This window comes from Taeniopygia guttata, chromosome 15 (assembly GCF_048771995.1).
Source record: "Taeniopygia guttata chromosome 15, bTaeGut7.mat, whole genome shotgun sequence".
NCBI classification, from domain to species: Eukaryota; Metazoa; Chordata; class Aves; order Passeriformes; family Estrildidae; genus Taeniopygia; species Taeniopygia guttata.
Window position 1 is genome coordinate 10,883,737 of NC_133040.1, and position 21,434 is coordinate 10,905,170.

Consider the following 21,434-nt stretch of genomic DNA (forward strand, 5'->3'; position numbering starts at 1 on the left):
ACTGTCTGCCGGGAAGAGGCAGCGCTGTCCCCCCGCACAAAGCAGGGACCCAGAGGAGGGAACATTCAGCCCTTCACCCTACCCAAGCCTAAATCCCACTCATGGCTGTGCCAAAGCCCCTTTTGGCATCACCAGAGCCATTCGGGACCGAACCCTCACCCTGCCCGAGGAATGGGATGAGGGATCTTTACCCGATGCCCCCCACAAGGAGTTGCAGGCAGCTCTGCTCTAGTGGCTTTCCTCAGCAGGACAAGTGGGCTCAAAGGGAGAAAAATCATCCCCCAAGCCCTGCCAGTCCCCCACGGTGCCCAGCTCTCTGCCAGGATGGCACTTGCACAGGGAACCCACTCCCAGGGCTCATTCGAGGTTCTCACTTCACCCCTGCAGATAATAAGCTCCAAACGCTCCCAGCTGTTGACCTCAGGCTTGCTGTTAAGCTCAAATAATAACAATTTCTAAACTTAATTTGTTTTTCTTTCTGCCCAGAAAGAGCCTCACACCCTGCTGGGAGCAGAAAGATTTGTTATCAGCTCCTATTATCTCCCTGACCCAGAGAGGCTGCCCCAAATAATGACTTCAATGAGAACAGAGAGAAACAATACTCAGTTTTATTGTTTTGGGAAACTATTTTGAGGTTCAACTGGAAATATGCTTTAAACAAACCAGTCATTCCTGGAATCCCTTCCAACAATTTATGCACCTGTGGTGGTTTAGGAATGGTATTCCCCAATTTACTGTTCCCACTGAAAACACCCAGACCATGTGCCACTCACCCACTCCCCCCACTGGTCCTGCAGCAGGATGGGGATGAGAAGGGAGGCACAAGAATGTAAACCCTGTCCTGAACCAGAAAAACACCCCAAAATCAACTCCTGCAAATAAACAAATTTTTTAAAAATTAAAAAGAAAATAGAGAGAGAAGCTAGATTAGGAGTGCTTTTACCATGACTACATAAACTACTAGAAGTTCCAAAAGTAGAATTATAACCCCTATTCCTTACCTCATTGTGTTAAAATAACTGGGCATTCCAAAAATTCTTTCAGTATGTTCACTGACTTTAAAAGTTGGCAACATGGGGAAGATGAAGTATCAAACTTGCATATCTCTTGCCTTTTTGGATCAAGAAGTATTCTAGGACTTTTTAGCATATATTACATAATATTCAGCAAGGAGTTTTAAAGGGGAGAAAAAAGGAATGCTCTGTTATCACCAGAAAAGAGCATTTAAAGCTCTTCAGAGTGTGTATCAAGTGAGATTTGGGTCTCTCTAGAGCCTTATTCTAAATTGATACAAGGTGGAAGAGATGAGAAGCCACATCTTGCAGCTCTGCAGGTTCCTCCTGACAGCCAGTGCAATTCTGAACTGCAGAACTCTGCCAGAACCCTTCAGGCACCAGAGGTCACAGCAACACCACGTAGGAAGTTTTCAAACCAGATCAGAGTCCAAAAAACAGGCACAAGCTTCAGCTTTATTGTTCTCCCAGCCATGGTCATCTTTGTAAAGGAACAATATTGCAGCTGAAAAAGAAGAGGGTAGGAGGAAATATTAAATTTTCATTTCTCAAACAGGCACAGAAGACCTGACATGGGATGGCTCAGACCCTCCACAACTCTCTTCCACTGGTTTCCTCTACCAGACAAACCAGCCACTGAGACCTTTCTGCCTGTGCTCATGTTTGATGAAACTTGACTCCCTGTATCCCTGTGCAGAACCAGCAAATCCAGCTCCCTGGTGCCCACCTGTGAGGTCCGTCACAGTGGGCAGTGACACAGCCAGGGCTGGCCCTGCTCAGGAAACATGCCCTGAGCTGGTAAAAGCCTCTTCCCTCCAGCAAGTGAAACAGTAGCTCACCCCAGGAGGCCCTTCCCAGACCAGCGCTTTGGAGTCAGCCCCACGTGCACCCTTCTGCCACCACGGATCACAGTCACGCTCAGGGGTCTCTGAAAGAGAGGTAAAAATAGAAAAATAACCAAAATGTTTCACTTTTCCATCACAAAGTCAACTCTCTTCCTCCTTTTGCCTGAAGCTCACGAAGAACATTAAGCCCAAGGAACTGTTCTGCAGCAGTGCCCATTCCCACTCCTGTGGCTATAACTGAAAGAAGAGAGTGCTTTGTGTGAAGTCATCTCCAGGAGATCCCCCAGTTCCACCACCAAGCACTTAATGGTTGTGGCAGCTTCTCTGGCCAGGCCACCAGGGTGGCACAGCAATGCTGCTGCAGGGAGTCCCCAGGGAGAACAAAGAGCACACACCTCTCAGCTCTTCCATTCATGAGCAAATAGCTCAGTGCTGGGAGAGAACTGCACAGACTGAATCTGACACTGTTTCTGACATGGAAATGATGATTCCAGAGATTCAAGTTCCATAGAAAAAGCTGTGGCTAACAGAGACAGGCAAGAGAATGCAGTCACAGCAGGAATGAGCTCACCCCCTCGCTGTGCTGCACCACCGTGGCAATGTTCTGCAGGTTCTGGAAGTTGTTTGCATTGACAGATCCAAACTCCACAATCTCATCATCAACTTGAAGTCCCTGGACCAAGATAGAAGAGAGATGAGCATCTGCATTCTCTAGAGACAGGTGATATCACAGGAGCACCACCCTTCACCCAGCCACAGGGAGAGAGATGTGCTACAACACTTTTCACACTCAGGCAAGTGAACATCACTACAGCCACAGGGAGAGGCAAGTGTTCATTCCTCTGTTCTGTTTCATGGAAGAGAAATACTGAGGCTGGAATGTCAGTGAGGAGTGGAAGGAACTGTGTGGTGCCAGGATACAGCCCAGAGAACACCCATCTCATCCCTGTACAGTGACCAACCCCTTCACAGGGATAAAAAAAAGGGGGTGACACCCTAATCAAGCCCCCAACTTATTCCCACCTATGGGGGAGGGAGCCATGAGCTGTCTGGCTCCAGACAAAGCCTTCCCCACGAGCTGTGCCCAGCGTACCGAGACACTGGCAGGAGAGCCCGGGGTCACGGTGTTCACTTTGGCAAAGGCCTGGGGCAGGCTCTGCTTCTGGCTCATGGCCTCGGCCAAGGCCTCCGCCTCATCCTTGGCGTGCTTCTCCTTCTCCCGGGCGTGCAACTTGTGCAGAGCTTCCTCCACCTGCTTCATCAGGGCCTTGTGATCATTCTGCAAACCTGTGGGTGACACCATGAGCACACAGGGAGCGGGAAAGGTGTCCCCCAAAGGGGTGTCAGCACCTGCTCCCCTCTGCAGCCACATAGAGCAGTGCCTTGGCTGTCTCTGATCTCAGCAAGAACCTCTGTCTATCTGCTGGGGCCTGGTGCCAGCCCGGCAGATGTTTATCAGTAAAAGTCTGACACAGAGAAAACCACCCTACGAGAATTTTGGTAAACATGCAAAGGCAGAAGGGCTGGGAGGCCCATGATCCCTTAGAACTCAGTGAGCAGCTTAAATCTTCTTTCCATTAAGTCACCTGCTGTTACATACATAACCATCCTGAAAGCCAGGGCACTGGAAAAGCCTGGGATGAAATAAACGCCAAGCTATTTCCTACCCAAATTTTATTCTACAATAGCACAGAAAAACTTTGTGGTGTTTCTGAGATCCCAAATGGCTCCGCAGCAGTGGCAGAATTTCAGCAACACGTGGACAAAAGCATTTCACTGACTCAGCCCAGGCGGCAGCTCCGAGCACTGAGCAGAACCCCTGGGGAACAGGCTCATCCCGCGGGATTGCTGCCCCGGGACGAGCCCCCCGCCCGCTCCCCGTTCCCCGCTCACAGATGATGTTGTGCCGGGCGGTGCGCACTTGGTACAGGTCGATGTCCGAGCGGGGGAAGCCCTCAGCGTCCACCAGCGGCCCGTGCATCCCGACGCCCTTTTGCTGTGAGGGGAGAGGCGGCGGTTGGGAGGGGGCCGGGCCCGCACGGCGCCCCCCGGCCCTGCCCGGGCACCGACCCCCTCCAGCAGCTCGTAGCACGCCTTGATCTGCGCCTCCACCTCGTCCTTGCGCCGCACCAGCTGCTGCACATCGCTGACGGTGACGGGGCGGCCCTCGCCCGGATCCGCCATGGCCGCGGCCGGACGGGAGCCGGGACGGGCGCGGGGCGGGGCCGGGGCGGGGCCAGCGGGACAGGCGGCGACAATACCGGGATGACACAGCGCCGACAATACCGGGGGGACACAGCGGCGGCACTACCGGGGTGACACGGCACCGACACAGCGGCGGCAATCCCGGGGTGACACGGCACCGACACAGCGGCGGCAATCCCGGGGGGACACAGCTGCGGCACCGCCGCTGTGCCGCCGGCATGGGGTGGCACAGCGCTGTCACCGTCACTGGGTCACACTGCTGTGCTGGTGCCGTGGGGTGGCTCTGATGCTGGCACAGCAGTGTCACCATCAGTGAGTTACACAGCTTTGATGGTGACATGTAGTAGCACAGCGGTGTCACCACCACTGGGTGACACAGCCGTGGTAAACGATGTTATTCCCTGTCCCTGCTGCTGGCCCCTCTCCGGTCTGTGGCACAGCACATTTGCCGGGTGCTGCATGGCATCCATGTCCCAGGGAGTGTGGCAGCAGGGGACAGCCCCGCCACGAGACCCCCAGCCCTGTCCTCCGTGCCACTGGCACCCACCCAACCCCCTGTGCTCATCCTCTGGCCTTGCTGGTGGCTGCGACGTCCCACCACTCCCAGCCAGGTGGAATTTGTGCTCTGGTATCTCCCCTGCGGGGCCATCTCTTGCCCCCTCCTCCTGCTGTCCCACATTTTGGGGTCCCTGCAGCGCTGGGCTCACCGGGCCTGAAGGTGGCACCGCGTGGCCCCGTGCCCAGACACCACCACACCCCCAGCTGTGGGCAGGCTGCCCAGGATGACATGTCCCCAGGGAGGGGTGAATGTCCCCAGGGGCAGCGGGCGGGCCGGGGGATGTGCTGCCCAAATCGCGTCACTCCCACCCCCCCTGTGACTGTGACACGCAGGGGCAGGGATTTGGCTGCGGGGCCAGCAGTGTGCCAGCCCCCTCAGAGCCTCCCGTGCTGCACAGCCGCCCTCAGCACCCTGCACGTTTCACCCCGCAGTGCCACCGCCAGGGTGCAGGGACCCGTGACACGGCCCCAGTGACAGCCGCCACCACCCCCCTTTGAGCAGTTCCCAGCCAAAACCAAACACATCCCTGGGTTGGTGGTGGGGGAAGGTGGGGCCGAGGAGGAGCCTCCCCATCCCTTTATATTGAAAACCCCCCGTTCTTGCACTCTCTTTGCTTGTGTCACATTGCCAGGTCACAAAAATGGTGAGGGACAGCTGATGGGAATTAATTCAGACAACTGGGGCTCTGTGGCACAGGATGCCTTGGGAGATTTAAGCTCTGCTTGAATTCGGATTTTCCAGTGACTATGCTGGAAGTGGCGCAGCAGAACTGTTCCTCACAGCCTGACTTTGAATTCAGCTCCCGGGGGGCCGCTGTACTTGCCTGTCCCGCTAATGTCTCTCTTTTCTCATTTTCTTTCAGACGTCCTACACAGATAAGGGAGAAAAGGTAAGAATTGGGTCCCTGTCCTGCCCTTCTGCCTGGTGTGAAACATTGGTTGTGTTACTGCAGATTGTATCAATTCCTTGTTTACCTGTTGAAATTAGAAGTAAAACTGCTCTGGCTGGGACACACAAGATCCTCGTTGTAAATTAGTATTAATAACTGAAATTTCTGGTCTGGGAGGAGAGTGATGAACAGGAGATGATGGGTATTTCCCATTCAAACCTAGCCTTAAGCAGAATCCTCGTTCCATGCAACATTTATTTTCAAATGCTGCACTTTTTTGCCTCTTTTTTCACTTTTAAAGTGTGTCCACTGCAGGGTGGCCTGTGCCAGGTTGGGCAGTGGTGGGGAACAGAGCAAAGAGGGGTCTGTCCTGGTGCTGGTGGTTGTGTAAGAGCTTTTGTGAAAGAATTAATCTTTAACACAGCGAGGTCTGCAGGTGGGCAGCTCACTGGGATGGCCGCTTGTGGGGAGCACTGGGAGAACTGGAACTGTGGCTGTGGGCAAAGGTGAATTGATGTTTTGTACCTTCCAACCTGCGGTGCAGGATCCTGTGGGGCTTGACTGTAAAGCACTTTGGAAAATCACCATTTGGGGGCTGTTATTTCAGATGCATTTGCAGGAGATGGTCCCAGCTGCTGCTTCCCCCTGCTCTGGAGCCGAGCAGTGCTGCAGAAAATGCAGCAGCAGCAGCTTTCAGCCCCATTTTCCCTCCCTTTTAGCCCCAACGAGGCCGCTTCATCCACTTCCACTCCATCACCTTCTGGGTCGGCAATGCCAAGCAGGTGAGAGGCCGGGCACAGTGCAAGGGGAGAGCGGAGCCTGGGGACAGCAGTGCCAGGGGACAGCAGTGCCAGGGGACAGCGGAGCCTGGGGACAGCGGTGCCAGGGGACAGCAGTGCCAGGGGACACCTCCCAGGCGGGACAGGCCGGGCGCTGTAGGCATTGGCTGCCCGGGGGGCGTTGGTTCATCCCGGCTGCCCCTGGGCTGTGCTGCTGTCCCAAACCCAGCCCTGGCCTGGCGCCGGTGGCCTTGGTGGCCCTTGCGCAAGGCGAGGGGCGGCTGCCGGGGGCGTGGGACGTGAACCAGCACGTGGCTGGGCTCAGCTGTGGCCCCCAGCCTGCAGAGCTGCATGGGCTCATGGCAGCTGATTTCCATCCTTTGCCCTGGGCAACTTAAACACCTTCACACCCGAGCTGCTTTTCACCCAACCTGGCAGAAGGGGACACGCAGAAATGTCTCCTGCTCCATGGCAGCCCTCACAGAAAGTTCTGGAGGCAGCACTTCCCACTGAATGTGGGCTTTTTCCTCGATCCCAGACCTTTGTTGCCTCTGTTTGTTGCCCCTGGGCTGCGGGAGGAGGCGGAGAAGAATCTGCCTGTTCTCACACACACACAGGGCAAGTGTGACTTGCACCTGCCATGGTGGCTGTTCTCCATGGCCTGTGGGCCACCTGCACTGCAGCTTCAACCAGAGGGACTCTTTCCTGCCCGCAGGCTGCATCCTACTACTGCAACAAGCTGGGGTTCGAGGAGCTGGCCTACCGGGGGCTGGAGACCGGCAGCAGGGAGGTGGTGTCACATGTCATCAAGCAGGACAAGGTAAGGGAGCCCTGACAGAGGTGCCACTGCCAGGGCAGGGAAAGGTGAGGTGCATCAGACATGAGGGTGCTGCCAAACCCACCATGAAAACCATCACCTGTGGCTCCATCCTCACCTCTCCTCCTCTTCCTCGACAGATCGTGTTTGTTTTCTCATCTGCTCTGAACCCAGGGAATGAGGGTAGGTGTCACTGGGGGGGATGGAGTAGAAAATGGCCATGGCACAACAAAGCAGTTCTGCTCATGCCTGTGGCTGTTCCTGCTCGGGGCAGAGATGGGGGAGCACCTGGTGAAGCACGGGGACGGGGTGAAGGACGTCGCCTTCGAAGTGGAGGACTGTGACTTCATCGTGCAGGTGGGCAGCCCCTCCACCACCTCCCACACAGCCCCCCAGAACGGTGAGGGGAGACAGGGAGGGCCTTGGGATGTCCTCCCTGGCCCAGGGGAGCTGTGGCAGGACGGGATCTCTCTCCTTCTGCCCAGAAAGCCAAGGAGCGCGGTGCCGTGGTGGTGAAGGAGCCGTGGGTGGAGCAGGACAAATTTGGGAAGGTGAAGTTTGCAGTGATCCAGACGGTGAGTGGCAGGGCAGGGCCATGGAGCTGGCTGTACCTGGGAGGGCCCTGCATAAACAAAGGCACAACACGACCACTTTTCCCCCTCACAGTACGGTGACACCACCCACACCTTGATAGAGAAGCTCAACTACAAGGGCCTGTTCCTGCCTGGGTACCACCCGCCCCTCTTCAAGGACCCCCTGCTGCCCAAGCTGTGAGTACTTTCCAGAGGGTCCTGCCTGGCTCTTTGCCACCGTATTCTGGTGGGATATCCCACCGAGGAGCTGGACAGGTCCCCACTGCCTTGCCCTGGAGCCCCCCAGGCTGTGGGGTACCCCTGAGCCTGGCTGAGACCCTCCTTATCTTCCCCCCACAGACCAAGCACCAAGCTCAGCTTTGTTGATCATGTTGTGGGGAACCAGCCTGACCTCCAGATGGTCCCAGTGGCAGACTGGTAAGAGTGGGGAGAGCTGGTGGGAGGTGGGATGGAGCAGCAGCACAGCTCTGCTGGTCTCACCACTTATAACAGGGCTGATGAAACCAGAGCAGAGCTCCATTACTGTGGGGATGGAGCAAGGGCTTGACTGTGCCCCTTGTGACCTGGACAGGTACCAGAAGAACCTGCTCTTCCACCGCTTCTGGTCAGTGGATGACAAGCAGCTGCACACCGAGTTCAGTGCCCTGCGCTCCATCGTGGTCACCAACTATGAGGAGACCATTAAGATGCCCATCAATGAGCCAGCACCTGGCAAGAAGAAATCCCAGATTCAGGTGAGTGGATGCTGGTGGTTGATCCATGTGGCTGCCTCCACTCCCAGGGGGATCTTGGTGAAGGAAAAGGGACCAAAGGTCCTGATTTGGAGCCCGAGCAGATCTGCTAAAGTGGCTGCTAAAAAGCAATCCTGACAAACCCCAGGGGAGCTGCTGAGCAGAGCCAGTTTACCCCATCTCATCAACAGTGTCTTTGCCATTCCATGGTGCCCCTGAGCTGATCTTGTCTGCATATTTTTATGCATCCCACCATTGCCTTCACAGCTATAGCTGTGCTGTCACTACCATGGTGACATCTTTTCCCTGTAGGAATACATTGATTACTACGGAGGGGCCGGAGTCCAGCACATCGCACTGAACACCCCCGACATCATCTCAGCAGTGAGTGCAGTCCTGGGACCCCCTGCCCTGGGACCTCCTGCCCTGGGACCTCCTGCCCTGGGACCTCCTGCCCTGGGACCCCCTGCCCTGGGACCCCCCTGCCCTGGGACCCCCCTGCCCTGGCTCTGGGCACGGTGCTCATCACAGGGTGCACCATGACCCTGTCAGGGTACAAGGACACAGAGCCATGGCCTTTGTGCTGGTTGTTTACAACCAGGATTAACTGCCCAGAAGGGACCTGTGCAGGGACAGGAGTTGAACTTTGGTGATTCTTATGAGTGTCTGCCAACTAAGGATATTTTATGATTCTATGCCCCTCCAGCTTAAAGCAATTGGGGTCTGCCTTGGTGGCACCTTTGTCCTTGCAGGGGCAGGTCTGGGTTGAGCCCAGCTACTGCTGAGCACCCAGGTTTGGGCTCCCCTCCAGTCCAAAGGGCCTCCAAAGGCATCCATTAGGTCAGAGCAAGACAAATGATCCTTGCACAGCTCTCTGCAGTGCCTGGGGAGAACATCTTGGGCCTGCCCATTCCTGGTGCCAAAGTGAAGTATGAGGCAGGTTCTCATGCCTGAGGTTGGCCAATGCCATGGGAAAGCATCTGTGTCCTGACACTGCCCATGCCAGGAAATGCTCCTGGCACAAACCCCTCCCAAACTGAGCCCTGCTGGGTCTCCCCTGCCTTGCAGATCACCAACCTGAAGCAGAGGGGCATGCAGTTCATGGATGTGCCCTCCAGCTACTACCAGGTGCTGCGGGAGAGGCTCAAAACTGCCAAAATCAAAGTGAAGGAGAACATTGACAAGCTGGAGGTGAGTCAGAGAGGGAAAAGGCCTCCCCAGGGCTGGACCAGCTCCCCAGAGAGCTTTGCAGGGATGTGAGTGACACAGAGAGCCCCACCTGCTCCTCTGTGGGTCTTGGAGCTGTCGCCTCATTTCTCCAGGAACTGAAAATTCTCGTGGATTTTGATGAAAAAGGCTACTTGCTCCAGATCTTCACCAAACCAGTTCAAGACAGACCCACGGTCTTTCTGGAGGTGATCCAGAGGCACAACCACCAGGTTGGTTTGAGGATCTCCCGCTGATCCTGGCCACGAGCCCTCAGGGCCGCCAAGCCCTGGCCCGTAACGCTGTCATCTCCGCAGGGCTTCGGCGCCGGGAACTTCAAGTCTCTCTTTGAAGCCATAGAGATGGACCAGGATGCCAGAGGAAACCTGACTGTCCTGGAGCCCAACGGGGAGACCAAGCGGATGTAGAGGAGGGCAGAAAGTGCCGCCCTCATCCCCAAGGAGCTGAATCCCAAATGAACTGGGAAACACCCCCTGTTTTGGTAAACAGCCCAGACTTGGGTGCCACAAACGCAGGGAAGCCACTGCCAAGTTGGACAATGTAAAAGGACCCAACACCTCTCCCAGCCCAGCCCTGGCACTGCCCTTCGGTGACTTCCTGGGAGATGGGGCGTGGGAAATAGCAAACACACTCTCAAAAAGCAGCTTAATCTGATCCAAACCATGGAATTCTTAACAAAGGGCAGATTTAAGGCATGTGCCAAAGACATGCAGCTACAGAGGAAGACAGAAGAAACAACTGGGAGTGCTCAAATTTAATCTATCCAAAGTTTTAATTTTAGCTACACTGGAAGCTGCGAAAGCACGGAGGCGTTTTCCTCTCTGCACATCTCCTTTTGTAAGATTTTGGTTTAATTGCTTTTAGACTCAATCTTGAATTTGAATTTGCTGAGAATAAACATGGTTTTAGGGTAGCTCCAACACTCTGGAATGAGAATTAATTGTATTTACATATTTCAGCCTTCCCAAGGCAACAGAGTTTTGCTCTAATACCTGTAAATTCCTGCATTAATGATGGGTTGGGGTTTCTCCCATGTTTCAAGCAGTAAATGCTGGCATTGGCAGCAATTCCTTGGCTCAGATCCTGGCTGCATGTTCAAAGTCCCTTCTGGGAGTTGCTCTGGTGTTGTCCTTTGCACAGGGAATTCCTCCCCAACACAATAAATCCCTTTTCTGACCTGGCCTGAGTGCCTGGGGAGTCCCTGTGTTCACAGGGGCTGCAGCTCCAGCACTCCCTGTGCCCTCAGCCCAGCTGCTGAAGGAGCCCCTGTTCCCAGTTCCCCAGCAGGGAGCTCTCAGACCCCGAGCAGCCCCAGCCCCTGCCGAGCCCCCAGCTCTCCACCTCCTCCTCCTTCCACTTGTTTTTTGTATTTTTGTATAAAAGCTCAGGGAAGCCACCATGACCCCCCCAGCAGCCCCACATTGTGAGGGGGTACATGGGCCAAACCTGAGCAGCTCCCCCAGCTGCCCCTTCTCTGGCTCCCAGGGAGCAGAACTAATCCAGATTTCAAACAATTACAGAATATCCTGGAAGGGAACTACAAGAATCATCCAAGTCCAACTCCTGGCAATTTGAATAAACTGATTGAAAAAGAAAGAAAGCAAAGAGCCTCTGGCCACAACAGCCTCACACATCACTGACACCTCACCTGGTGGTCAAGGGCTTTTGCCTCCACAGAGTTAAAAAAAAATAAATAAATAAAGGATATGAAATCAGCAATCCAGGGCAGAAGCTGGAGGAGCAGGGACCCCTCACCTGCAGAGGCTGGACATGTTTGGGACTCCTGGTTCACTGTCAGGAGAGCTCTGCTTCAGCTCTCTAGGGCTGTCAAGACTGTTAATACTGAGACATTTCTTAAAGTTTATGGACTAGAAACACTCACATATTTCTTTCATGCAATATAATGTTGCTTAAATTAATTTCCTCATCACCACAATTAATATTTTCACTAAACTTTGCTGGAAATCAGTTCTTGACAGTTCTTGTTCTGCATCTGCCTCCTTGAGCTCTCACAGCTCCCAGCACAGGTCTAAGAGCAAAGAGCTGCCCTGGTAATATATTAAGCACAACATAATTTTTCTGTAAGAAAAGTCAGTATATTTATGGTTTGCTTTATAAAAGTTACTATAATACAATGGTACATAGTATTCAATTCACAAAAATATGAACAAATATATACAGCATGACACATCCACAACAAAAACACTTTCTTCAAAACAAGATACATACTGGTGACAGATTCTATATGCACAAAACATCCCTAAATTTATAAATTTGCTTAACGAAAAAAAAAGCAGAAATCCTAAATCTTCAAAGCAGAGTTGTGGGTTTTTTTAAAGGAACTTAAGAAAAAAAATTTAATTTATTGCAAACAATCTGACCTGCCTACTTTTAAAGGAGGCCCTTGATTTCCACACTGGGAATTAAAACCAGAAAACTGCAAGAATTGGGAACTGGGTGTTCTTCCACTTTGCTTCAAAACTGCCCCATTGTTTTAGAGTGTCCTTGATGTGTTTTTACGTGGACAAATCCTACAGTGGCAATTAAGGAGGAAACTCATAAAAACAAAAGAAATATTAAACTGAAAAAATCCAGTTGCTAATTTGCTTAAATACATTTTAGGGTGTCTATTAGACTGTACACATTTCCTCGCTTGAAATAAATAGATTTTGCACATTAGGTTTCAGACTGAGGGAGGGGGGGAAGAAGAAGCCTCGACTTGGCAATTTTTTGTCTTCAGTTTCTTAATGCTTCTAATTGCATCTATTTATTTGACAAAAAACCCCCATATTTATACAGAATTTACATTATACAAAGCTTGACACAAGCTGTAAATGCCACCAGCTCCTTTGCTATACTCAGTCCTTCTTCCTCCCCATCTTGACATGATTTAGAGCTGGAATCTGTTTAAAAAGAACTCCAAATTACAATAGTCACTTTTAATAAACTATTTACATGCTCTTGAAGTACAAAGAAATCAGCAAAAAAATTTCAACATGTTTCTACAAGAAACAGTGTTTGAAGAGAAGATTCTTGAGTTCGCCTATGTACAGAAGAAGCATTTTTTTATACTTCAAAATCCTTTTTTTCCTTAATTTTTTATTTTGTACAGAAATGCACTGAAATGATCCCTGAAAAAGGTCACAAAAACCAGAACTGAAACTACTGTATTTGTTGGAGTTTTAAAATGATGATTGTTTTTTCTTTCCTTGTAGAAATAAGCTGCTCTGTACAATATAAATAACTGCAGGATGAGCCCCATCCCCTCCAGCCCCACTCTGGGATTGCAGAGAGTGTGACCCACACGGATCCTGTGGGCGCCAGCACAGAGGTACCTGCACCCTCAACTCCCAGAGCTGCAAACCAAAGCCTTAAATTCTATTTCCATGATTTTGCTCTGTTCTCTTGGGTGATTCCTCCCAGTGAGATGGAATTTTGCAGGGAGCACTGTAAATGTCTTGCTCTTTTTTTTTTTTTTTTTTTTTTTGTCCTAGGCTCAAAATGAAGTGACAATAAATTTGGGGATGGGCTTTTCAGTGGATAAAAGCCCTGCAGTCCCTGTAAGCAGCAGGTGCTGCTGAGGTTCCTCTTGTCCCTGTCACTGTTTCCACGGGGTCCCAGGGAGCCTGTGCTGGATGTGAACCACACAGGTCCTGCCCTCCTCTCTTCCCATCCTTGCCAAGTACCAGGCAGAGGCTCTGAGGCATCTCCAGCCCCCATCTGTGGCTCCCCGTGCCCAGCGAGACCCCACGGGCTGGCAGGGACAGGGCACCCATGGAAATCCCAGACTTGGGAGTCCTCTCCATAAAATTATTTATTTGGAGGTCTCCCCCAGGTAGGACTCTGCAAGCCAAGATTTATGGGGGAAAAAAGAGAAGCCTCAGGTTTGGCTTTGCAACCAGACTAACATGATTTTTCAGACTTCAACACCTCTGTTTCTTCCTGGGGAAATACTGAGAGATCAGCTCTTCTAAAAACTCACATTATTTGTCTGGGATCCTAAAAGGGGATGAATTACAGGCAGTTTCAAAAGTACCAAAGTGATTTAGGTGCTCATCTTTGGCACCCAAATCCCTTTGGTGCTGCTGAAACACATGGCAAAGGACCTGAAGGTGACAGGGACCTTCCTCCCCCCTTCCTCACCAAGGATTAAGGCAAATTGCAGGGGCTGATCCCATCCAGAGCACACAGAGCTGCCAGCAGGTTCTCAGGGCTGGGCCATTTGGGGTGTCCTCACCCCCACAAATCCATTAATCCACTGGTTTGATGGAGCAGAGAGGGAGAAGGCCAAGGCCAGGGGCCTCAGTTCTGACACGCAGGAAACTTCTGTGCATTTCCAAAGCCATGGAAGTTAAAAGCCAAGCTGTGGAGATGCCAACTGGAGTGCCAACACATGGAATCTCACTCAAAGAAATAACAACTAAACTGAGCAGCTGGTTTAACTCCTAAATGCCATCACTGCAGTTCCAACCAACATTCAGTGACAGAAACTTGTGCTTCTCACAATCTTAGGTTCCGGGTCGCCAACACCCAGTTGCTGGAGAGATTTAGGAAGAAGGAGGAGAAACAACAAAACTGAACTGAAACAAAAGCAGAGATGGACCATGGACTGTCCAATCTCAAAGACAATTTGCTCACCTCAGACAAACACAGGTGGTATTAAGGCAACTTGTAGCACTCTGTGTGTTCCTGCTCTCTCAGGCCTTTTGTCTGGAGGAGAAATTCAGAGGCAGAGGTTCTAAATCTACATTACAAGCCCCAAACTGCAGTGCAGGCCTGGCAATTCCATGGAACAGCTGAAAAAACTTCCAGGAACCTCTTTTGCAAGGCTGCCACCTCTGTGGAGGTTTGGAAAGAATACAAGAATACAGCTGTGCAATTTGTTCTGTGGGGAGAAGGTATTTAGTTATGCAGATAATCTTCCCATTTCAGAATGACATTGCATCTTCCCCTTACAAGCCAATTAAAAAGGGTTTAGTATGACTAATCTCTACTTTTAAAGCAGGAGAAACTCAATGCAAATTGAAAAACTGATCCTGTCTATACCTGAACGGTGGTGTAACATTTCCAGATCTCATCCAAAGAACTAATTTTTTGGTGTTTGGTCCCATTTTTAAATGGAACCTCTTGAAGAACTGCAACCTTCACCTCAGCACATCTACAAGGACAAAATATATTGAGAAATCATTTTAAAACATGCCTTCCAATTTTAGAGAAGCAATTAATTTCCATGCTATAGATGGGGGGACAAGATTGCTTTCAGGGACATTTCTACCATGATTTTCTGGAGGGACAGGACCACCCCTGGCCAAGTTACTGAGTAACAGAGGGAGGAGAGCAGCAGGGCACAGCTTGCTCCTATCACAGGAGGCATCTCCCACATCCAAGGACAGAGCAAATACTCCATGTAAAACACTGGAAGGGCAGGGAAATGCAGATGAAAGTGAGAAAAAATGAATACAAGTCACACATCAGCCTGTTTCCCATCCACAGGAAGAAAGTCCTGCTACAAACGTGGGCCATAGTCTTTGCTTGCAAGCAGGGCAGGATTTCTACAGCATCAACAGGGGCTGAGCTGTCCACTTAATCTCAGCCTCTTCTGCAAGCAAGACAAGGAATCTCCAAGGAATGGGCAGCCCCAAAGGCCACACAATGTCTCAGCTGCACAGCTGACTCCGCTTCTTCCTAGTGACTGAAGTATCCAAGGGTTTCTCACGTGCAGCTGCCGAGGTTTTGATCCCCCATGGACCAGCATGGCATGGAAAATGAGAGGGGAGCCCAAGGAGGGGAGCTGAGGTCTGGCTGACCTGACTCTGCCCCAGGGTCTGGCTGAGGGGCCTTGTTCAGGCTCATCCCTAAGGAAAAGGCAGGACAGTTCAGCTCTAGTCTCACTGTGGACACATCTCCACACACGCACACCCCCAAGCACACGCACACACTCACTCACACACCCTCAAGCCTCTGGCTTGCTCTGTAACATCAACCTTACATTTATTTACAGCTTACTCTGAGAAATCTGTGCAATTTCAGCCAAACAAGCTCCCAACAAACCCTATATGGCATTTTCAGTCTCTGCTTCACATTTAAACGTTGAATGTCTTTTTCAACCAACGAAAACTGATGAGAAAAAGGTAGCAGCATTTATGAAACAATGAAGGCTTATAAGAACAATTAAAAAAAAAAAGGTACCATTATCCCATTATGGAGCATTACTTCAGGGACTGAACAGAGAAGCTAGTGTTTGGATAGACCATGCCACAAAAGGTAGCCACCTCTTTGTGTGCGTGTTGGATCTGAAAAGGAAAAAGCACCTGAAACATGAACAGTCCTCGTAAGCGTGTGCGCTTTTCGCTTTCACTCATGATCCTGGCAGAAGTGCGAAACTTGCTTGGTTTTCTTCTCTTTTTCCTCTTTTTTTTTTTTTTTTTGGTAAGTATTTTTTTGCTTTTAAATTTTTTTTCTTCCTTTTTTTCTGTAGGTTTTTTTTTTTCCTCTTTTTTTGGCAAAGTGCAACCACACCTGGTTACCACAGTTTTGACATGGCCGAAGGTGCAAGTGTGACGAGAAACCTTGAGTTCAGTTCAGGGTTCCCCTGCAGTTCTCAGAGCCACAGAGACACGGGATTTTTACATCCTCAATTGGAAACTTGTAGTCGTAGGTAATTTCCTCGTTCACATTGATGTGCTGCTTGGAGTAGATAACGATCTTCTTTTGAGACTCCACCGTGATCACTTTAGCGTAACAATTTGGCTGCAAGGGTGACAGAACAGGTGATGACAGATTCCAGAGTGCCATGGCTTCCCTGCCTCCACACAGTTATTTCAAGAAAAATAAAACAGGGCAGTCCTTTCCCGAGACAACCCCAGCCATGCTTCCAGAGCCTGGACTTAGGGCTTGCCTAGGCAGGGAGGCATGAAGCCAGAAAACACAGCAGCCCCCCTTGTGCTTCTCCAAAATATCCACATTCTGGTCATTTGTGGAGCAAAAGAGCCTGGATGATGCTCCATCAATTTTGTCACAGGTTAAGAGAAGCTCAATGCTTAACAATTTGGCCAGGCAGGCAAGTCTGAATGCAGACTGCAGCACAGAGCAGAGAGGGAAACAGCAGGGATTATTTTCCCATGCAGACACTAGAAGGAGACTGTTCCCACAGCTGAAATTTAGTATGTTTTAAGGAAATATTTGTTAGATTTGCTTGCTCAGTGTCCACCAGAGTCCCCTGAGACAGCCAGAAGGGCTCTTGAGTGCACTCAGTCTCCCTGCATGTTTCACTCCTCAGGTCTCTCCAACCTCTTTGCACTACTTTAGACCCTGCTCTGATCTGCTGTGGCTCATTAACATTTAATCACAGCCCTGCGACCCCCTGCCACTCCTGAGCACCCCAATCAGGGCTGGCTGGGCCTCCCCAGGTTTGTCAGCGTGCCAGGGAACAATGACAGAGAACACCATACTCACATTGCAGCTGTGATTGATAAACCTGGCGAAGTTCCCGCATTTGGTGGCATCGATGATGGTGTCGTGGTCGACTCTGAACATGTAACTGCTGCCAATGCCCTCATCCTCGTATCGCTTCTCACGCATGTCAGCAATGACCTGCAGAAACCCCAGGCAGGCTCAGGCCACGCTGCACAACTGACCTGTGAGCAGCCACCTCACCTCCCCACGGCTCCCCTGAGCTCTGCTTGTGCCAGGCAATGGGGGCTTATACGACCCCCACCACCCCAAGAGAGCACACGCCTAACTGGAAACACAGAAGTTCAGGATGGGCTTCTTAAGGAGGATTCTCCTGAGTGCTCATTTTCCATGGATTGTTGGAATTCCCACCCTTGTACGTCCAAACCATGCCAACCTCTGTCCAGCCCACAGAGCTGACACCTCCAACCCTCACTGTCATACTCAAGGACTTCTTCCAGGGCTGGTTTTTGCTCAGATTTCACCCACAGCTTACCTGCCTGATGTTCTGACCCACGTACTCGATCACCATCTCGTCAGCTGCAATGGGCTCCATAGCAAAAAGACCCCAGTCGTGAATGTGGCTCTTGCAGAATTTTAGTTTTTTCTTCCGGAACTGCACGAAGAAAACACCCCAAAACCCCAACCCTGAATTAGCCACAGCACAGAATGGGAAAGGATGTCTGTGGGTCCAGAATCTGCAGCAGGGGGTGATCTACCTTGAGCTGGTTGAACTTGAGCAGGTCACTGTCGCAGCTACCAGTGAAGGAGGAGAGGAGCCTGCGTTGCTCTGATCGCCTCTCGGAACCAGCCCGGGTGGAAGCATGAGGTTGGGCAGGGATGCTCATACCCTGAGAGGACAAATGGGTGATCAAAGCTGACCCAACACCCTGCAGGCTCCCTGTGAGCAGCCCCTTGTGCTAAAACACATCACCACAGAACACCCCACATCAAACATTAGCACTCCCCACACCAGCCCAGGACAATCAAGGAGACACAACAGCTTCCTCTCCCTCTTTGCCAAAAGGCAGGAAGCACCTCCTGTGTGTGACAGTGTCAAACCAAATCCCATTCACACCTGGCACTCTGGATTCCTCACCTGTGTGTCAGCTGGAGGCTCCTCTGCAAAAGCTCGGCTATTGTTGAGGTATTTGAGTTTGTCCTTCTTATCAATTTTGTAATAGCCTTCGCTTCGTGCACAGCCCGTCACGTGCTCCCGCATCCCGTCATCCCGCTTCTTCTTCTTGGGGGTAGAAAAGCTGGTAGGTGGCAAGAAGTTAAGGAGAAACACGGCCAGAGGTGGATATCAGACTAAACTTGCTACAGTTGCATGGAGCTAACACCAGGAGCCTGGAAAATTAGGAAGGTTTTGGGGGTTGCAACAAATAACATTACTACCGAGACGCTGCTCAGCCTAAAGGCCTTGGAGAGAAGCTGCTCCCACCAGCCTTGGGAAATCAGCTCCCTCAGACACACATCACAAACCTTCAGGTTTGAAGGCACTTTCAGAACTTTGGCTCCTGGAAGGACAGTGGAGCTGTACTGCTGCCAGCTCACCCCACAAACACAGCCACAAAGGCTACAACAATCGAGACTGACCCAAAAATGCTTCCTGTGATGCAAAACATATCCTTGACACCAGAACACCGAAGCAGAGGGACCATAAAAACCAAGAGGTGATGGGCTCAAAACCAGAGTGCTGAGGGTTGGCTGCAAAGCAGGTGAGCCTGCAGGTACTTTCACACTTGTCACGCGGTGTGACACACGATGAACTCAAGGTGATTTTGAAGTGGCTTAAAAAGTGAGCGTAATTTTGCTGTTACAATATAATCCTTAACAAGAGGGAAAGAGATTTATTTTCACTATGGGTTTTGTTAGTTATCACTGGCTGTTTTAGGTGGTTTGGGTTTTTTTTTGGTTTTGCTTTCCTGTCTTGCAGGAAGCAAGAGATGCAGATATCTGAATTTCACACAATCTCTAGCAACACACAAGGTGGTGTGTTTGTCTTCTTCAATACCTAAACCTGTACATCATACCTAAAAAAAAGTACAGGAGAGTTCTGAGGTTTTTAGAGCAGTCTTTTAGACTCTGCTCTGGCTAACACTACTGGTGGCTGCACACACAGAGCCCTGATGTGCCATTTAGAAAGCACTGATTTTATCAGTATTTCAACCTCAAAGCAAGTTAAAGCTGCTAGAACCACTAACTCATTGTTTTGGGCACAGATGGTGAGATTATTTTTACAGCAAGTTTTAGCTCCAAATGAAAGGTCTGTATGTGCAGACTAGGAATTCCACAGGAAAGCTGGAAAAAAAGTCTGGTTACATGCAGCCAGAAACCTCTCTAGGAAGGAAACCTCCCCAGAAGAGGTGCCTACAGATTGTCTCTGCACTTCCAGATTGAACATGCAGCAAGAACAGCCACTTCTGCAGTATTTTTGTATTGCAGCTTCAGAGAATGAAATAGTCTAAAATGCCCTGCTCATCCAAGCAATCTCTATTCCTGTAAGCAACTGCTTCTCCCACCAACTTCTCGTGCATCTCACAGGTGCTGCCAGTACAGTGAGAAAGGATATAAGGATGGAAAACCCACAGGGTGTCATTGAGCCAGTCCATACCATTGTCCTGCTGTAACAAGCGGTCGTATGTGATACACATGAATTTGATATCCTCCTCGTCTATGCCTCCGTTCCAGATGTCATACAGAATGGTCATCTCCTCAAACTCGGAGCGCGGCCTGAACTGCGGCTGGGGCGGGGAGTACTCGGGGGAAGGGATCGCTGGCAGCTCCTCAGATGTCTTCTTCTGCCTCCGCCACTGCCGCTTGGGTTTTGCGTGAGCTTCTTCTTCCTTGAAGTCTTCATTCCACTGGTTCTCCAGTTCCTTGAATGGCAGCTTCTCTGTAACTGTCTCAGCAGCTATTTTCTCATGGAAACCGTCATTCCTGAAGTCCAGGGTGACGGCTTCAGGGTCTTTCAGTCCATAGTAGGCATCAGGATGTCCACTCAACAGCTCTTTGCCCACAGCACCTTCCACCAAGGTCACTGGCATGGGAGGAGGTTCTATGGTTTTGCCCGAGTACACATCCAGCGAGAGGACAGAAGGTGGCGACCGCCTCGGCCGACCCGGCCTCCTTTTGGGAAGAACAGAAGGTGGTGGTGGGGGAGGAAGAATAGAAGCCCCAGGGGGTACTTCTGGGGAGAGCAAAACAGGTTTTACTTCTGCCTTGCATTCCTCGATGGGCATTCTTCCATCTCCATGCATGCACGGCAGGGCTGCTACAGGTATTGGCTCATCAGGTGGCAAACCCATGTCCATGTGGAAATCTGCCTGCGGGGGGCTGGCAAAGGGGAGAGGGGAAGGAACACTGTTCATGCTGATCGTAAGGGAAGCACCAAGAGGCTCTTTAAAGGTTTTCTCTTCGAGCTCATCCTCTGACTGTTTCTTGCCAGGCAGAAGGCAAGGAATGGTAGCACCAGCCTCTGGGAAAGTAGGCGTGAAATTGAAATCTCTCCCAGGAGTCCGAGGAATGCCACTATTAATGCCAGGAGATTGGGATGGGTAGGAAAAGGGGCTCCCTGGAACTTGAGGGGAACTGAGGGTCAAGCTGCTTCCTGTAAGGGGAGCATCACTTCCTGGCGTGGCTGGAACAGTGTCCGTGCTCTGCGACTTCGTGAGGGGGTGTGAAGACTTGGCCAAAATGTCCCGCCCGGGAGTCCTAGGAATCTCTTCTTCCACGGATGTTTTGGTCACCATTAATTGTTCAGGGAACTTTTCTGGAGGGACTAAAGATTCTTCTTTGCCAGGAGTTGATGGCAAGGGAAGCATGGAGGATGGCACCTTGTGGGCTGGCAGCAGGAGAGTCTCAGGCTCCAAGTGGATCATCACCTCCCGCCCAGGCGTGCGCGGCAGCCGCTCGTCCTCCTCCGCTGCCGACGGCAGCTTTGCTTTAACTCGGCCTTCCAAGCTGCTCTCCTCAGACTTGCCAAAGAAGCTGCTTTTACTGGGCAGAGGTTCTCCAAAGACTGCCCCTGGAGCAGAGATACAGAGAGCTGCCTCCTCATCTTGAGATTCAGGCTTTGGACATTCCTGTACCTCTGGCTCCAGCATGGAAGTGGGTTCAGACTCTTCCTCTGAAAGGGGAACAGAGAGGAGAATCAGGAGCTTTGCCTCCACTTAGTTACTTGCCACTTGCCAGTAAAGACGTGTTTAAGATGCCACAATTAAAGAACAGCTCAATTCCACTGGGAGGCTTTAAAACTCCAGTGCTTTACATTTTGGAGGCATAGAGTGCAGAGTAATTAGACACTACCACACACTTTCCT

General features: G+C 51.1%; 3 protein-coding genes across 4 annotated transcripts in view; 1 reads left to right on the forward strand and 2 right to left on the reverse strand.

Moving 5' to 3' along the window:
- Window positions 1–592: 592 nt before the first annotated feature.
- PSMD9 (proteasome 26S subunit, non-ATPase 9) lies at window positions 593–4,093 on the reverse strand. Of its 2 annotated transcripts, none has more exons than XM_030285489.4 (6): window positions 3,929–4,093; window positions 3,752–3,854; window positions 2,952–3,145; window positions 2,430–2,531; window positions 1,853–1,941; window positions 593–1,518 (listed from the first exon to the last, which is right to left on the reverse strand). In XM_030285489.4, exons 1-6 carry the CDS (start codon window positions 4,040–4,042, stop codon window positions 1,491–1,493), a joined length of 630 nt encoding a protein of 209 aa, XP_030141349.1. In that variant the 5' UTR covers window positions 4,043–4,093; the 3' UTR covers window positions 593–1,490. The 2 variants fall into 2 exon arrangements, with proteins under 2 accessions (XP_030141349.1, XP_030141350.1); XM_030285490.4 differs by having other exon boundaries at window positions 3,971–4,082.
- Window positions 4,094–5,189: 1,096 nt separating this feature from the next.
- On the forward strand, window positions 5,190–10,578 carry HPD (4-hydroxyphenylpyruvate dioxygenase). Its single transcript, XM_002190356.7, has 14 exons — window positions 5,190–5,265; window positions 5,485–5,511; window positions 6,231–6,293; window positions 7,006–7,110; window positions 7,248–7,290; window positions 7,382–7,464; window positions 7,593–7,682; window positions 7,774–7,877; window positions 8,040–8,117; window positions 8,272–8,434; window positions 8,744–8,815; window positions 9,500–9,622; window positions 9,754–9,870; window positions 9,955–10,578. Exons 1-14 carry the CDS (start codon window positions 5,263–5,265, stop codon window positions 10,063–10,065), a joined length of 1,182 nt encoding a protein of 393 aa, XP_002190392.3. The 5' UTR covers window positions 5,190–5,262; the 3' UTR covers window positions 10,066–10,578.
- A 1,154-nt stretch (window positions 10,579–11,732) lies between these two features.
- Window positions 11,733–21,434, reverse strand: part of SETD1B (SET domain containing 1B, histone lysine methyltransferase) — a 48,073-nt gene continuing 38,371 nt past the window's right edge. Inside the window, exons 13-18 of the mRNA XM_002193936.7 lie at window positions 19,686–21,242; window positions 18,210–18,376; window positions 17,830–17,961; window positions 17,607–17,726; window positions 17,114–17,251; window positions 11,733–16,408 (exon numbers count right to left, since the gene is read on the reverse strand). Of these exons, the coding sequence (XP_002193972.5) occupies window positions 16,235–16,408; window positions 17,114–17,251; window positions 17,607–17,726; window positions 17,830–17,961; window positions 18,210–18,376; window positions 19,686–21,242 (2,288 nt within the window). The 3' untranslated portion in view covers window positions 11,733–16,234. The remainder of the gene's footprint in view (window positions 16,409–17,113; window positions 17,252–17,606; window positions 17,727–17,829; window positions 17,962–18,209; window positions 18,377–19,685; window positions 21,243–21,434) is intronic.

Bases quoted from the DNA above. Each gene is read 5' to 3' on its own strand.
- PSMD9 (XM_030285489.4), bottom strand. From the start codon at position 4,042: ATGGCGGATCCGGGCGAGGGCCGCCCCGTCACCGTCAGCGATGTGCAG. The intron at 3,146-3,751 runs GTGAGCGGGGAA...TGTCACCCACAG, and splicing joins CGCCCGGCACAACATCATCT to GTTTGCAGAATGATCACAAG. The intron at 1,519-1,852 runs GTGAGCTACTGT...CTTCTTTTTCAG, and splicing joins TCTGGGAAGGGCCTCCTGGG to CTGCAATATTGTTCCTTTAC.
- HPD (XM_002190356.7), top strand. The intron at 7,291-7,381 runs GTAGGTGTCACT...TGCTCGGGGCAG, and splicing joins TCTGAACCCAGGGAATGAGG to AGATGGGGGAGCACCTGGTG. The intron at 7,683-7,773 runs GTGAGTGGCAGG...TCCCCCTCACAG, and splicing joins AGTTTGCAGTGATCCAGACG to TACGGTGACACCACCCACAC.